This window comes from Barbus barbus (genome assembly GCF_936440315.1).
Source record: "Barbus barbus genome assembly, chromosome: 6".
Classification (NCBI taxonomy): domain Eukaryota; kingdom Metazoa; phylum Chordata; class Actinopteri; order Cypriniformes; family Cyprinidae; genus Barbus; species Barbus barbus.
Window position 1 is genome coordinate 29,283,615 of NC_136734.1, and position 12,509 is coordinate 29,296,123.

General features: G+C 35.6%; 1 protein-coding gene across 2 annotated transcripts; it reads right to left on the reverse strand.

The window, feature by feature from the left end:
* Positions 1 to 1,041: 1,041 nt before the first annotated feature.
* LOC306871902 (uncharacterized protein) lies at positions 1,042 to 9,828 on the reverse strand. 2 transcript variants are annotated; one of them, XM_079420147.1, is made up of 6 exons: positions 9,536 to 9,828; positions 6,335 to 6,523; positions 6,194 to 6,256; positions 2,854 to 2,924; positions 2,098 to 2,228; positions 1,042 to 1,761 (listed from the first exon to the last, which is right to left on the reverse strand). In XM_079420147.1, the coding sequence occupies exons 1-6, from the start codon at positions 9,702 to 9,704 to the stop codon at positions 1,527 to 1,529; spliced, it is 858 nt and encodes a 285-aa protein (XP_079276273.1). In that variant the 5' UTR covers positions 9,705 to 9,828; the 3' UTR covers positions 1,042 to 1,526. The 2 variants fall into 2 exon arrangements, with proteins under 2 accessions (XP_079276273.1, XP_079276272.1); XM_079420146.1 differs by having other exon boundaries at positions 6,158 to 6,256.
* Between the last annotated feature and the right edge of the window lie 2,681 nt (positions 9,829 to 12,509).

Below are 12,509 nucleotides of genomic sequence, written 5' to 3' on the forward strand. Positions count from 1 at the left end.
TTTTCAGACTAGCGCAAAGAAAACATCCAAAAGACACTGTTAAGTGTTTCTTTTATAGCACTTTATCTATGTGTGTGTCAATAGATTTCAATTACAATACATATTTTTAAAGGCCGTTTTCTCAAAATGAGTTTTCTCTCCTACATTGAGCCATAAATCTCCACTTCAGTAGCACTTACACCAAACTTTACTTCTTTATTCCTGTCTATATCCTGAAGGTTTTTACAGAGGGATTTGTTCATATATAATTTGCTTAATTATATACAACATTTTATTCCTCCAAAAATTGTGAAAATGTATTGTTTTCTGTATGTTCTTAGTATGTTCTGAGTTATGGAGTGACAAAATGAGATTCCCACTCTAAAAACTTTTGACTCTAATGTCAATAAAATTAAATAAGAATTTTGAAACCAACTTCATCCAGTGTTTAGGTTTTTGTTCTAGAAATGTATGCAAACTAGCGCATATTTCATTAAATAATGCCTATTTGCATATTTAAACCTAACATTTTAGAAAGCTTGTAATACAAAAAATGTAATCAATCAACTAGGTAAGTAAGGTGATAACTATTAGTTCATTTTTTTACCCTATTCACCTGCAGTGTCTCGCCTTAACTATAATTTTATTGTTTACACAATGACAAGAACTTTATACGTATTGGAAATAAGTAACTGAAGTGATTTGGGGTTCATTTTAATGAGTTGTCAAGTTTATTTTTATAATTGTTTTTAAAATGGTTTGAGTTTTATATCATCTACATTTCTGAAAATGTATCTAATAGGGTAGAAAGTTAGACAAACCAACCAATACCATAAAAAATGAGTATATAAACTAATATGATTTATTAGTTTATATAAATTCATTATAATAAATGAATTTAAATATAAATTTAAATATATAATATATATTATATAAATATAATTTATTCATATTATTTATAATCAGAAATATGCAATGTACTGCATAACAGAAATTACCCATATATAATAAATGTTTCTGATAAAGTTGCACCTGTTTCTAAAACCAAATGGAACAATGTGTAACACCAAAAAAACTCATTTAATAAACTCCATTCAGAGATGACAGATTGGAAAGTTTGTATATGACAGAGTGTAGTCAAATAGATAAGCATGTTCAGCATGTATTAAAAATAAACCTAGAAAAATAAATTGTCAAAAATAAAAATAATTGTAACAATGCCCACATCCGATTACAGATTTGTTCTCCACATTCCTCTGAAGCACGCAAGTGTACAACTGCGACAAGAAAAAACAATTCATATCTGCTTTTGCTCTGGATCCAAATTTTAAAAATAGACCATTATTCTAACTTTTCTATTTACCAAAACAGCTTACACAAAACATGTCCAATGGGAACCAAATACAGCAGTACTATTACCACAGGTCTACTCAGCTAAACAAGTCCCTCAGTCAGACAAAGCATCAATTATTTAATCAGATTTGTGAGTTTATTTCCATGCAGTAAGGCCAGCTTTGTTCTGCACTATGTGATAAATTGAATGAGGCCTATTTGGGTTTGACTCTCTTTGCTCCTTCCTTATAGTCTTCCAGGGTGAGTTTGTAGCCCCAGTGCTGAAGAGTCTGTCTGACCACCGGGGAAACAGTGGGGTTGTCATAAGCACAACCGGACCGGACCACTTTTGTGATGAGATTCTGCCGCCACCGACCTTTAACTCCTGCACATTTGGCCCAGCGACTGATCTGCCGTGCATCGTCCCCTGTTCGCCTGCCCTGGTAAAACCTGCAGGGACGATGGAACAAGAATGTGTTAAAAAGACTAGTCGTCAGTCCTCAGCGTCACATTATCCTTCAGAAATCTTTATAATATGCTGATTTGGTGCTTAAGAAGCATCTCTTATTATTGATGTTGAAAGCAGTTGTGCTGCTTAATATTTTTTCCTTTGATTAATAAAAAGTTCAAAAGTACAAATGAAATAGCTTTTTTGCTGCAATGTTATTTTGTGCAAATTTCCTGCCAGTTTGGATTAGTTTAATATGTCCTTGCTAAATTAACAAATTACATTTTTAAACCCAAACTTCTGGACAGTAGTGAATAGTGAGTTGCAGCAGTTCTTGCCTGCAGTACCAGTGGAACCATCCATATGGATCCTGGGGCACAATCCAGCCACTGCTTTCCCACATCTCCAGACTGCCTCCACATTTTACTTTATAGGCATTCACGTTTTCCCTGTACGTGGATGAAGCCACCTGAAATAAACCCAAAAAAATGTAAACTCTCATAAAACCTGCTTAGTAATGCACAAATGTTTAAATTATTTCTCAAATTCAAGCACACAACAGCAGCTCCAAGTTGGAAGTGAGTATGTTGTTTCTATAAACTGTGAATGATTGCTGGCTTGTGGCAATCCAGCTGTTGCCAACTATAGCATGTGGCAATCAACTATTCATTCATTTTTATCAAGCGCAAATGAGGTCTTGTGGCTAAAATTTCCCGTGAGTGTCTCATCACAAGCTTATAGCCCTGAGCTGCAAACTAAAGGAATAAAACCACTTAAATGACCCGGTTAATCTGCTGACATAAAACACTACATAAAACATTGAGTCGAATAACACATAAATATAACAGTAGATCTGTAAAAATGAAATGAATGATGATGATAAAAAGTAGTACTAATACACAACAGTCTATGAATTGAAGTCTATACTATGATCTATGATCCAAATGGAGCAAAACGTTGAGTTGACGGCATAAATCATACACACAAAGAGAGTACATTCAGCTTTTATCCACTACAGACTCTTGTCATGAAAATGTTTAGGTTAACTTTGACAAAAGTATTTACTATTGAAATGTAATGCTAATGATTAGCACCTGTTTAGAGATGTTTAGTCCATCTAGCCAGTCTTTGGGAAGCTCCTGCCAAACATCTTTGTAATGTTGCTCTGTTTAAAAAAAAACACTCTTATGAATACTTTAAGATTTACAGTTGAGTGCAGAACTATTGTTAGACATTTGAGTGCATATAAACAACCTCTCTGACTGCCAAAGGACATGTGGAGAAATGTGTGTATATAAATAAAAGTATTAAAGACTTGTCCTGTTTTCCTTGCTCAAGTCTGAAGTACTTGAGTTTTTAAGTGGAAAGTACAGAAAACAACTGGAAATATTTCTTCTTGTTTTCTTTTTACTTGTCAAAGTGCAAATGCATTTCTTCAAATTGGTCAAAATGTATTACAGTTTTACATTTCTATAATAAAAGCTGTATTTAGTGGATGCAACTACAGACTTTTCTATACAGACTACAGACTTTTTCCCCAATTCATCTTAACAAAACTGCTCAAGATAATTAGTGGACAACTGTTTTCAAAAGAATAGTTCAAAATACCTTAAAATGACATCATTTGCTCATGAATCGATCCTCTGCAGTGAATGGGTACCGTCAGAATCAGAGTCCAAACAGCTGATAAAATAATCCACATGACCCCAGTCCATCAATTAATGTCTCATGAAGTGAAAAACGTAAGCAACAAATCCATCATTAAGGTGTACTACTTTAAACTGTTGTCCATAATCCATAATAATGCTTCCCCCACTGAAAAAGCCCATCTACTGTTGTCCTCTCGCATCAAAATTCATCTTAAAACTGTTTTGGATTGGTTTTGCTTGTAAAATGATCTTGACCTGTGGATATTTCTCTCCTGACTTGGGACATTTTGTAAAATGCAATAAAATCAAGAATCTGTAAATTGTTCATTCTCTTCAACTTTTATTCAATTGACAAAAGTACAGATTTCCAAAGTTTTCACTGGACAAGATAAATGTATTTTGTAAAGATGAACAAATTTTGATTTTAATGGCTGAAACATACTCTACAACTGATACAAGACTTCAGAAGCTCAGCAGTCTGTGATCGTCACTGTCTGATTCTCCTTTTCATGACCGGTCATACATTTTCAATAGGAGTCAGATCTGGACTGCAGGCAGGCGAGTCTAGCACATTCACTCGGAGTCTCTGAGTTCTCTAAGAAACCACGCTGTTGTAACACATGCAGAGAGCTGGCATTGTCTTGATCTAATAACCATGGACTTCCCATGAAAGACATCATCTTGATGGCAGTATATGTCTCTGTACAATCCCAATATATGCCTCTATGTCAATAGTACCTTTGCACATATGCCAGTCACCAATGCTGTTTGATCTGCTGCACCCCCATACCATGACAGACGTTTGCTTTTGCTTCTGTCGCTGATGGAAGTCTGGATGGTCCCTATGGTCCCTCTGGACTGAGAACTCAAAATCCATTTTTCCTGGAAACAAGTTGAAATGTGGACTCATCTGAGTACAACACACATTTTCACTATTTTTTTTTTTGACTATCTGAGATGAGCTCTGGCCCAGAGAACCCAGCAGCATCGCTGAATAGAATTGATGTATAGCTTTCTCTCAGAGTAACAGATATTCAAGTTGCATTTCTTGATGCAGCTGCACATTGTGGTAAATGACCGTGGTTTTCTGAAGTACTCCTGAGCCCATGTGGCTATGTTTAACACCGCAGCATGACGGTTTCTTATGCAATGCCATCTGAGGGCTCAAAATTCAAGCACATTCAACTGAGGTTTCCTGCCTTGCCCTACACAGACTGAGATTCCTCTGTATTCCCTGAATCCTTTCACAATATTGTGTATGGTACTTGGTAAAACCTAAATACTTTGCAGTTTTGCATTGCGAAATGACATTTGGCACAAAGTGATGAGCCATGATCCAGCTTTGCTTGCAAAGACTGAGATGCTCCTTTTATACCCAAACATGATACCTTGACCTATTACCAATTGGCCTGCTTACTGTGAACTGTTTCAAAACAGTTTAACATGGATATCCTGTAACCTTTTCACTTTTATTCTGCCTCGGTCCCAACTTTTTTGGAATGTGTTGCAACCGACAAAATTTCTTCATATTTACAAAATACATTTACGTTGGTCAGTGAAAACTTTGGAAATATTTTCTCTGTACTTTTATCAATTAAATTAACAAAATCACAGATTATTGATTTTATTGCATTTTACAAAACGTCCCAACTTCTCTGGAATTGAGGTTGTAGACAAGACAACTTTTTCACAGGAGAAAGCAATATTATGAATTTAAGCTGGAAGCAATGGTCTGAAGTTTTAAAAAAATTACAGACATGCAGCTTTTGCTTTAAAAGATGCTAAATGATGGACTAAAGTCATGTGGATTATTTGTGGATTATTGTGGTTTTTATGGGCTATTTGGACTCCTGACAGAACCCATTCACTGAAGAGGATCCACTGGTGAGTAAGTGATGAAATGCTACATTTCTCTAAATCTGTTCCAATGAAGAATCAAACTAATCTATACCTTGGATGGCCTGATGGTGAGTAAATTTTCATTTTGGGGTGAACTATTTCTTTAAATCTACCCACAATTGCTCAACTGAGATCTAGATTCTTTGCCACTTAGGACCATTTACATTCATGTTTTTAAGCCATTTTTTCCCCTGCAGTTTGCTGCATTTATTTTACCCTCTACCTACATAAGGGCCAGTTAAAGAGAAGCAGCCACATAGCATAATGTTCCTAGTGCCATACTTAATGTTGTGCTTCGAAGGATGCGCAGTTATTGGCTTACACCAAACATGGTGTTTAGTCTGATTGCCAAAAGGCTTCGTTTTGGTTTCATCAGAATATAGTTCCTCACATGCCTTCTGGTAAAGAAGAGTAGATATCATATGACATTTTAACAGTGGCTTTCTCACACAGAAGTTACTGGTGCAGCGCCCAGACAGCATTTGTTTGTTGCAACCAATCTCTGTCATTAGAGCGTGTAACATCTTCAGAGTTGTTTCCTCTCACCAGTTCTGTCACAATACTGACTCACCATTCAATAGATCTTAATTAACTATTTATGTGACTTTGAAAACCAATGGGCAGTAACGTTTAATTACGTAGATAAAGGCCACTCTAAAAATTGGCATAAAAATTGAAAATACTGTTAAAAAAAAAAAAAAAAAGAATTACAAAGGGATAATTATGTTGCATTGGCACTGTTCATGTTTTGAGTTTCAAATAAACAAATTTTCTTTCATTATTTAACAAAGCATTTAAAGTCTCCATTGTGCAATAACTGAAGCTAACAACTGATCACAGTGAGACATACTTGTGATACTGGAGTAGATGGGCCTAAAATAGGTACCGCCAAAACTGCCTGCCTGTAAAACCTCTTTGGGAGTCATGTTAGGTGTAAACTCTGGGTGGCCTGCACCAACAGAAAAAAAAAATTAGTGAATGAATGAATAAATCATAAACCTATACCACAAAACATTCTTAACTTCACCTTTAAACACAAGTTGTCCTTTCTCGTTCCTCTTTATTTCAGAGGTATTTTTGCCACCATCTGAGCTGTATTTCTTATCATCCTCAGACCAGTCTTTGGAGTGGGCAGATTTATTTTTTTTCCCTTTGTCCTTGTCTTTGCTAGAAAGCTTCACTTTAGTTTTTTTAGAGTCAGCTTTACCAATAAGACCTGAGGATCAGAGAAAAACACATTACAAAACACAATCTCTAAATAATCTGGCTAACCTAAAAAGCCTTCATCTCTGTGACATAAAATAAAATATGTAAATTACGATAAAGAAACGTGGAAAATAACAACTTTCTGTCTGTCAAGAGCATACATTAATATATATTTACATATATAAATAAAGTCTATTTTCTTCTGCAAATGTGAAAATGTGTTGGATGAGAAAAAATGCAGTGTGAAATAATAATAATAATAATAATAATAATAATAATATTATTACGCATGAGGTCAAATAACATACAAACTAACACTGTCCATCATATAGTGGGTAAAGTCATTGTCACGTGACCTACCAACATCAGTTTTTATCAGTACTGCGAATTCAGGCATACTTCTTTTGTCACATACTGTTTTTCACCTATACTGTATACAGGTGCATCTCAGAAAATTAGAATATGGTGAAAAAGTTCATTTTTTTCTTGTAACATTTCTTAAAGTGAAACTTTCATATACTTTAGATTCATTATATGTAAAGTAAAATATTTCAAAAGTTTTTTTGTTTTAACTTTGATGATTAGAGCTTACAGCTCATGAAAGTCAAAAATCAGTATCTCAAAATATTAGAATATTTCCTAAGATCAATCAAAAAATGGATTTGCAAAACAGAAAAATTCAAGTTCTTTAAAGTATGTTCATTTATGCACTGAATACTTGGTCGGGGCTCCTTTAGCACAAAAACTCCAGCATCAGTGAGGTGTGGCGTGGAAGCGATCAGCCTGTGGCACTGCTGAGGCCCTATTGAGCCTTCAGCTCGTCTGGATTGTTGGACTGACTATTTCTCATCTTTCTCTTGAAAATATCCCACAGATTCCATATGGGGTTCAGGTCAGGCATGTTGGCTGGCCAATCAAGCACAGTAATATCATGGTCAGCACACCACTTGGAAGTGGTTTTGGCACTGTGGGCAGGTGCTAACGTCCTGCTGGAAAAGGAAATCAGCATCTCCATAAAGCTTGTCAGCAGATGGAGGCATAAAGTGCTCTAAAATCTCCTGGTAGACGGCTGCATTGACTTTGGACTTGATAAAACACAATGGACCAACACCAGTAGACGTCACGGCACCCCAAATCATCACTGACTTCGGAAACTTCACACTGGACTTCAAGCAGCTTGGATTCTGTGCCTCTCCAGTCTTCCTCAAGACTCCAGACCTTGATTTCCAAATGAAAAGCAAAATGTACTTTTATTTTAAAAGAGGACTTTGGACCACTGAGCAACGGTCCAGATCTTTTTCTCCACAGCCCAGGTAAGACGCTTCTGATGTTGTTTCTGTTTCAGAAGTGGCTTGGTAGCCCTTTTCCTGAAGACGTCTGAGCGTGGTGACTGTTGATGCACTGACTCCAGCTTCAGTCCACTCCTTGTGAAGCTCTCCCAAGTGTATGAATCAGCTTTGCTTGACGGTATTCTCAAGCTTGCGGTCATCCCTGTTGCTTGTGCACCTTTTCCAACCCGATTTCTTCCTTCCAGTCAACTTTGCATTTAATATGCTTTGATACAGCACTCCGTGAACAGCCACTCCTTTCAGTAATGACCTTCTGTGACTTACCCTCTTTGAGGAGGGTGTCAACGATCGTCTTCTGGACCATTGCCAAGTCAGCAGTCTTACCCATTATTGTGGTTTCAAAGAACAAGAGATACACAGAATTTATACTGTATGGATGGTCATTAATTGAAATTCAAATGTAAATATTCTAATATTTTAAGATACTGATTTTTGACTTTCATTAGCTGTAAGCTCTAATCATCAAAATTAAAACAAATAAACTTTTGAAGTGTTTTACTTTACATGTAATGAATCTAAAATGAAAGTATATACTTTTAGAAATAAGTTACAAGAAAAAAATAACTTTTTCACCATATTCTAATTTTCTGAGATGAACCTGTATAGTAGGGTAGTATGCAATTTCGGATGCAGCTGAAGTGTACCGCAGATGCTGGGGGTGGGAGGCTGTGAAAAAATACTACGTGTCATGTGATCGGTGCGTTAATGCAATAATGTCCACCTATTATGTGCTCCTCATAATAATGATTAGCTGATTACCCTGTCAACACAATAATGCATGCCTCACATGCATACTATCAAATGGGCAAATTGAACTTAATGGTTGTAATGGCCAAACTAATTGCAAAGTGAACAAATCAACTAGTCAGATCACTTTCGACCACATCCAAATTAACTTGCGATGACTTGAAATGTCCGCGGCCCTTCAGAGGACAAGTGCACTGAGAGATAAGAGGCTATCTTTGCTTTAAATGAAGATATGCGAGTGAGTGTAGGGTATTTTGTGAGCACTCAGATCACTAAAATTACAGCTTCACCTGCGACCATTATGACACCTAAAGTTACAGAAGTTGCTGTGTCTCAGTGATACTCAAATCTAGCTCGCAAGATCCACTTTCCTGCAGAGTTTAGCTCCAACCTGGATCAAACTCACCTACCTGTGATTTTCTAATGATCCTGAAGACACTGATTAGCATGCTCAGGTGTGTTTGATTAGGGTTTAGGCTCAAATCTGCAGGAAAGTGGATCTCGCGAGCCAGATTTGAGTATCCCTCCTGTATCTAATGGCCTTAAAAGAAGGTCAGTGACCTACTAATTATAAAAGTTAAACAACATTTACTAGTAACAGAAAAAAACTACAATAAATTAGTCATTTTATTTTTATTCTAGTTAATGAAATGAAAATAAAAAGTTTAAACGATATGACGTAATACAATTTTAATTTTGTTTTAATAAAGAGTATACCAATATGGTATATAATGTATATACTGTAGTACAGTATATGATAATATTGAATGCTTGTTGATAACGTGAAGCTAATGTGAAAAAGATGTGAAAACGTAGTACATAAAAGATCACCAACACTATAGATAGATAGATAGATAGATAGATAGATAGATAGACAGACAGACAGACAGATAGATAGACAGTTAGACAGATAGATAGATAGATACCGTCTGATTTCTGCACTGCGCCGCTCTTTCCCTCGTTTTTGTCTTTTATTTTCTGTCTCTTCTTCCCAGGTCCCTTTAAATCATCCGGAGCTGCTTTTCTTTTCATCTTCCTACTGTCTCTTTCATCCCCGTCTCTCATGTTTGAATGACTTTTGTAACTTAAGGACATTGGTTTAATGAGAAATAGGTTATAGATACAAGGACACTTTGCTTAGAAGACGAGCAAAGAGTAAACTAATAAACTGCTGCTGCTTGACAACCGCGGATTCCGCGTTTATGCAACACGGTGTAGTGCGCATGCGCGAACAGGAAAGGCGTGCCTGTCTGATCTTTAACGAATTAAGGCAACAGAACTAATTTACAAAGCGAGTCAGACTCAGTGCTTTCTTAATTAATATGAACATACCGAATCCTAGTTTATCCTTTAGAAAGACGTTTTCCCAACGAAACCTTAGCAAGAATTAAATCCCAATAGTTTGTAGAGCTGTTACAAATTCCAACAGACAATCTCTTTTTTACACGTGCAAAAAGTTTTGTCCACGTATGATAATTAATTTTTAATTTAGATTCTATCTATCTATCTATCTATCTATCTATCTATCTATCTATCTATCTATCTATCTATCTATCTATCTATCTATCTATCTATCTATCTATCTATCTGTCTGTCTGTCTGTCTGTCTGTCTGTCTGTCTGTCTGTCTGTCTGTCTGTCTGTCTGTCTGTCTGTCTGTCTGTCTGTCTGTCTGTCTGTCTGTCTGTCTGTCTGTCTGTCTGTCTATAACTGTCTGTCTATCTATCTATCTATCTATCTATCTATCTATGTCTGTCTGTCTGTCTATGTCTATCTGTCTGTCTATCTATATCTGTCTATCTATCTATCTCTGTCTGTCTGTCTGTCTATATCTGTCTGTCTATCTATATCTGTCTATCTATCTCTGTCTGTCTGTCTGTCTGTCTATATCTGTCTGTCTATCTATATCTGTCTATCTATATCTGTCTGTCTGTCTGTCTGTCTGTCTATATCTGTCTGTCTATCTATATCTGTCTGTCTGTCTGTCTGTCTTATAGCTTCTTGCTTTGTTGAAGCTGACATTTGTTTATGTTCACTCCAAGAGACTTCAATAAAACAATTTTTACAGTGTAGGCAGGATTCCTCTCACACTAGGCAACTTGGCAGTAGTTCTGATGGCCCTTTCTGGTCTCTTAACTTTGTTTCTGAAGGCCTAAGGTTCCAAAGTTTTTGGTTTGTTTTATCAAATATCAGTTGGCTTATAGCTACTAATTCCAGCTTTTCTTTAAACGTATCATGTAGGCTAATGTATTTGTACTTAATTTTGTGTTTTATACATTGTACAATGTTCTAAAGACACATTTAGCATTTAATTAGTGCTGTCAAACGATTAATCACGATTAATCGCATCCAAAATAAAAGTTTTTATTTACATAATATATGTATGTGTACTGTGTTTATTTATTATGTAGGCTATATGTAAATACTCACATACAGTATATATTTTGAAAATATTTATATGTATATACATTTATATATGTATATTATAATATTTTAGATTATATATTTAATATATAAATATAGCATATTTTTCTTAAATATATACATGCATGTGTTTGTATTTATATATACGTAATAAATATACACAGTACACACTCATATATTATATAAATAATTAATTGTTTGACAGCACTACATTTAATAGCCAATTGTTGTAAATTCCTTTAGGAGTATCATCCCAAAGATCTTGCACTTAAAGACACATCTTTGTGTTTTATTAAAAGTGCATTTACTTGCTATTACCTTACGAACCTTTTAGGGGTAAATAAGTTTGAAAGATGCCCCTTTGAGCAATAATTGTACGTTGAGGGGTAAATTTTTTTGACGGTGTACTTATTTATTATCGTATTAGTATTATATATAGTCTTTTGTTGAAAGTTATGTTGCACATGTGTGTGTGTGTGTGTGTGTGTATGTGTGAAACAACTTTTAACAAAAGAGTCAGAAAGCATTAGCATTCCAAGTAACAGATACAGGAATCTGGGAACTGACTCACAAATGAACTTTATCGCAGAATTCAGAGTTTATTCAGTGAAAGCTGAGTATTTGCAAAATGAGGAATGACAGGAAGACTAAAACGCTGGTTCGACAGAACCAGAAGACTCCACTGAGAATTGACTGATGACATTGTACTGGCATGGAACATTCCTTCAGTTAAAGTGCTTTGCACTAGACAGAAATTTATGGAATAGAATTGTAAACAAGACATGAGACACCTACAGGCATGCGCTCATGGTTGTGTATGATGCCTGTCCACTGCCTTTTTTGCATTATAAAATAACTGCATAACTTAGTTTTCCCATAAGGCACTGCAGTGATTGGAATAATATAGCCTCTCTCGACCGTTTCCCATAAAGCTTGCACTGGCTACCATGTTGTAGCTACACCATTGTTACTGTGAATGTAAATATGCATGAGATTGAATGGGGATGATTATTTTTAGCTACAGATTGTTTTCTGTTCAGCTGTCCCAGCTCTCATGTCAGGATGCCACTGTTTATACGTGGTCTGCCATTGTTGGTCAGCTTGACTGTTGCAGCCTCATTACTCATAACATCTGTAAATTTGTTTTAAATTAACACATGAGATTATTAACATCATGCAGCAGCAAGTGTGTGTATTCGTGTGGGTGGCTCGTAGCCATCATTTCAAAAGTGGGGGGGACGGAATGTCTAGTGTTATACCTGTTCTTTTTTTTTCAGTTAACCCTTGTCTAATTGACAGGTTTTATCTTTAATCATACCTTTTTGCTTAATATGCTTTATGATTATATTATTATATATGATTATAAAACAGAAGGAAAGAAATAGAGAAAAAAGAAAAAGAAAGAAATCCAACAGCTTGTTACTGGGACAGTACCCTTAAAAGGACATCTTTGTACCTTATTTATGCCAAAAAGTTT

Excerpts from the sequence above, each read along its gene's own strand:
- LOC306871902 (XM_079420146.1), bottom strand. The coding sequence starts at position 9,704 with ATGTCCTTAAGTTACAAAAGTCATTCAAACATGAGAGACGGGGATGAA. Across the intron at positions 6,524-9,535 it reads CGCAGTGCAGAAATCAGACG|GTCTTATTGGTAAAGCTGAC; the intron begins GTATCTATCTAT and ends TCTGATCCTCAG. Across the intron at positions 2,229-2,853 it reads GACTAAACATCTCTAAACAG|GTGGCTTCATCCACGTACAG; the intron begins GTGCTAATCATT and ends GGTTTATTTCAG.